Source organism: Achroia grisella, unplaced genomic scaffold, assembly GCF_030625045.1.
Source record: "Achroia grisella isolate CSIRO2021 unplaced genomic scaffold, CSIRO_AGI_Agris_v1 utg558, whole genome shotgun sequence".
NCBI classification, from domain to species: Eukaryota; Metazoa; Arthropoda; class Insecta; order Lepidoptera; family Pyralidae; genus Achroia; species Achroia grisella.
In genome coordinates, this window is record NW_026712938.1 from 3,534,175 (window position 1) to 3,536,210 (window position 2,036).

The 2,036-nt window shown below is 35.7% G+C and overlaps 1 protein-coding gene across 1 annotated transcript; it reads right to left on the bottom strand.

The window, feature by feature from the left end:
- Window positions 1–263: 263 nt before the first annotated feature.
- On the bottom strand, window positions 264–1,852 carry LOC131848537 (uncharacterized). The gene has a single exon (XM_059198435.1). It carries the CDS (start codon window positions 1,794–1,796, stop codon window positions 264–266), a length of 1,533 nt encoding a protein of 510 aa, XP_059054418.1. The 5' UTR covers window positions 1,797–1,852.
- Window positions 1,853–2,036: the final 184 nt, after the last annotated feature.

The window sequence follows — 2,036 nt, forward strand, 5'->3', positions numbered from 1 at the left end:
TGCAGCTATGTACTTTAATTTTAGTTCAAATAGTTCTATTAAAGTAATGAAGATAAGTATTGTCAGTCAATAAACTCGTCCCTGGGAGTCATAATAAACCAAGTGCATGTACTGGTGCGCTAACTACTTCTACATGAAACTCATCTAATGATTGATTAAAGCACAAATACTTTGATATCAGTGACAGCACGCTTGGTTCATCAAATATCTCAAAATTAACCTCCCAATATGTATGAATAACAGCTAGTAATCGAGTAAATCTCTTAACAGACTCTATACCTACTCGTAATGTAGTTGTCTATATAATGATCATGAAAGATGACGTGTGTGACTCTAGGAAACTTATAACGAGATTTATTATTAATTAACAAATCCGTGAACGGACTCGATGCAGCGCCATATATCATTGAAGACATAAGATATGTTTTCAATGGTTCTTTAGAACTGTCTCTCCAAGTAAAACGTTGCGCATCACAATATACGTTGTGGATTTTAACCTGAGGATATATTGCTTTAATGTCATCGTTAATTATGACACTCTCCTCGTAAAAACGATTTACAATATTAAGAAAAGATTTCAAGAAATCTGGTTCACGCAAAGGTAACTTATTTGAACTAACTCCTAATTTGGCGACTGCATTATTGACAACTCGTAACTTGTCACTACCTAAATCGTAATCACATACATTATTTACAAAATGAACAGCATTTGTTCTATTCGCTACAAACCCGAAAAGAACCCACCCTAGTACCGTAAGAATGGCAACAGGTTGAGAACTAGTTCCCTGTCTTACTGCCATGGGAACAGACAAATTCCAATTATCTATACCGATTATAATGGTAGGTTTGGCATTATAACATAATTCGTCAGCTATATCTAACAAATATGGAAATGCAAGAACATCACTCTTATTGACATTTCGATTCGCCAGTCCGAGGTTACTAATAGATCTAGCTTGTTTGATGACAAAGGAATCAGCAGATCTCTTTCCTTTTATTTGAAAGTCAACATACTCGACTTGCGACTGTTTTGATAAGCCACCAACACACTGCAGTTCAATTTGTTCTACTGTACCCGTTACTCCAATCTGAGAGGTAATTTCTGAGTCAATGAAGGTAGCCGTGGACCCGTCATCCAGTAACGCGAAAGTATCAACAGAACCCGCGGGACCAGATACTGTGACAGCGACAACCTTTAGTAATGGCCTACAAGAAGTAGTGGTACTAACAGAAGACGTCTGTGTTACCAATTCCGACGGAGACTGCTCTGCATTACCATTACCTGCATGTGACATTGGCCGACTTGACTCTTCAGATACCTGTATATTAGCTGCTGAATTAATAAAATTTGGATTATGAAGTAACTTGTGATGTTTATGTGTGCAACCGGCTTTATTGCAAAGTCCTTTAGTACGACAAGTATTATAATTATGTGAACCTCTTTTTAAACATTTCTGGCATAATTTATTTTCTTTAACGAAATGCCATTTATTATGAACTGTCAATGCCAAAAACTTATTACAATTGACTAATGCGTGAAATCCTTTACAATATGTACAAATTTGTTTTGATGAATTTTTTAATGAATTTTCAGCCGTTGTAAAAGATGTTTCAATACAGGAACCCGTCTCGGATGTTTGTGATGACTGCTCCAGCAAATCATATATTTCTGCGGCATTTACATGTTCCGGTTTTTTATGCCTGTCAATATTGGAAGTTGTGTTAAAACTAAAGTAATCCGTGACACCAAATTTAGCCTGAATCTCAACCTCACGACATAAAAATTCAGCGAGCATTTCTAGCTTGTTTTGACCACTATATTCATGAGAAATAGCAAAATCATACCATCTACTTTTTAACACAATAGGTAGTTTTAATAATAATGTATTAAACAATTCAGGTGATTTTATATAGCCACCGCCATCTAATAAGCGTAGAGTCTCTACACAATTACGAACTTTACTAGCAAATGTTGATAGATCTTTATCGTTACCTAACCTCGGCAACGATCTCACTGAATAAAGTTCTTGTAATAT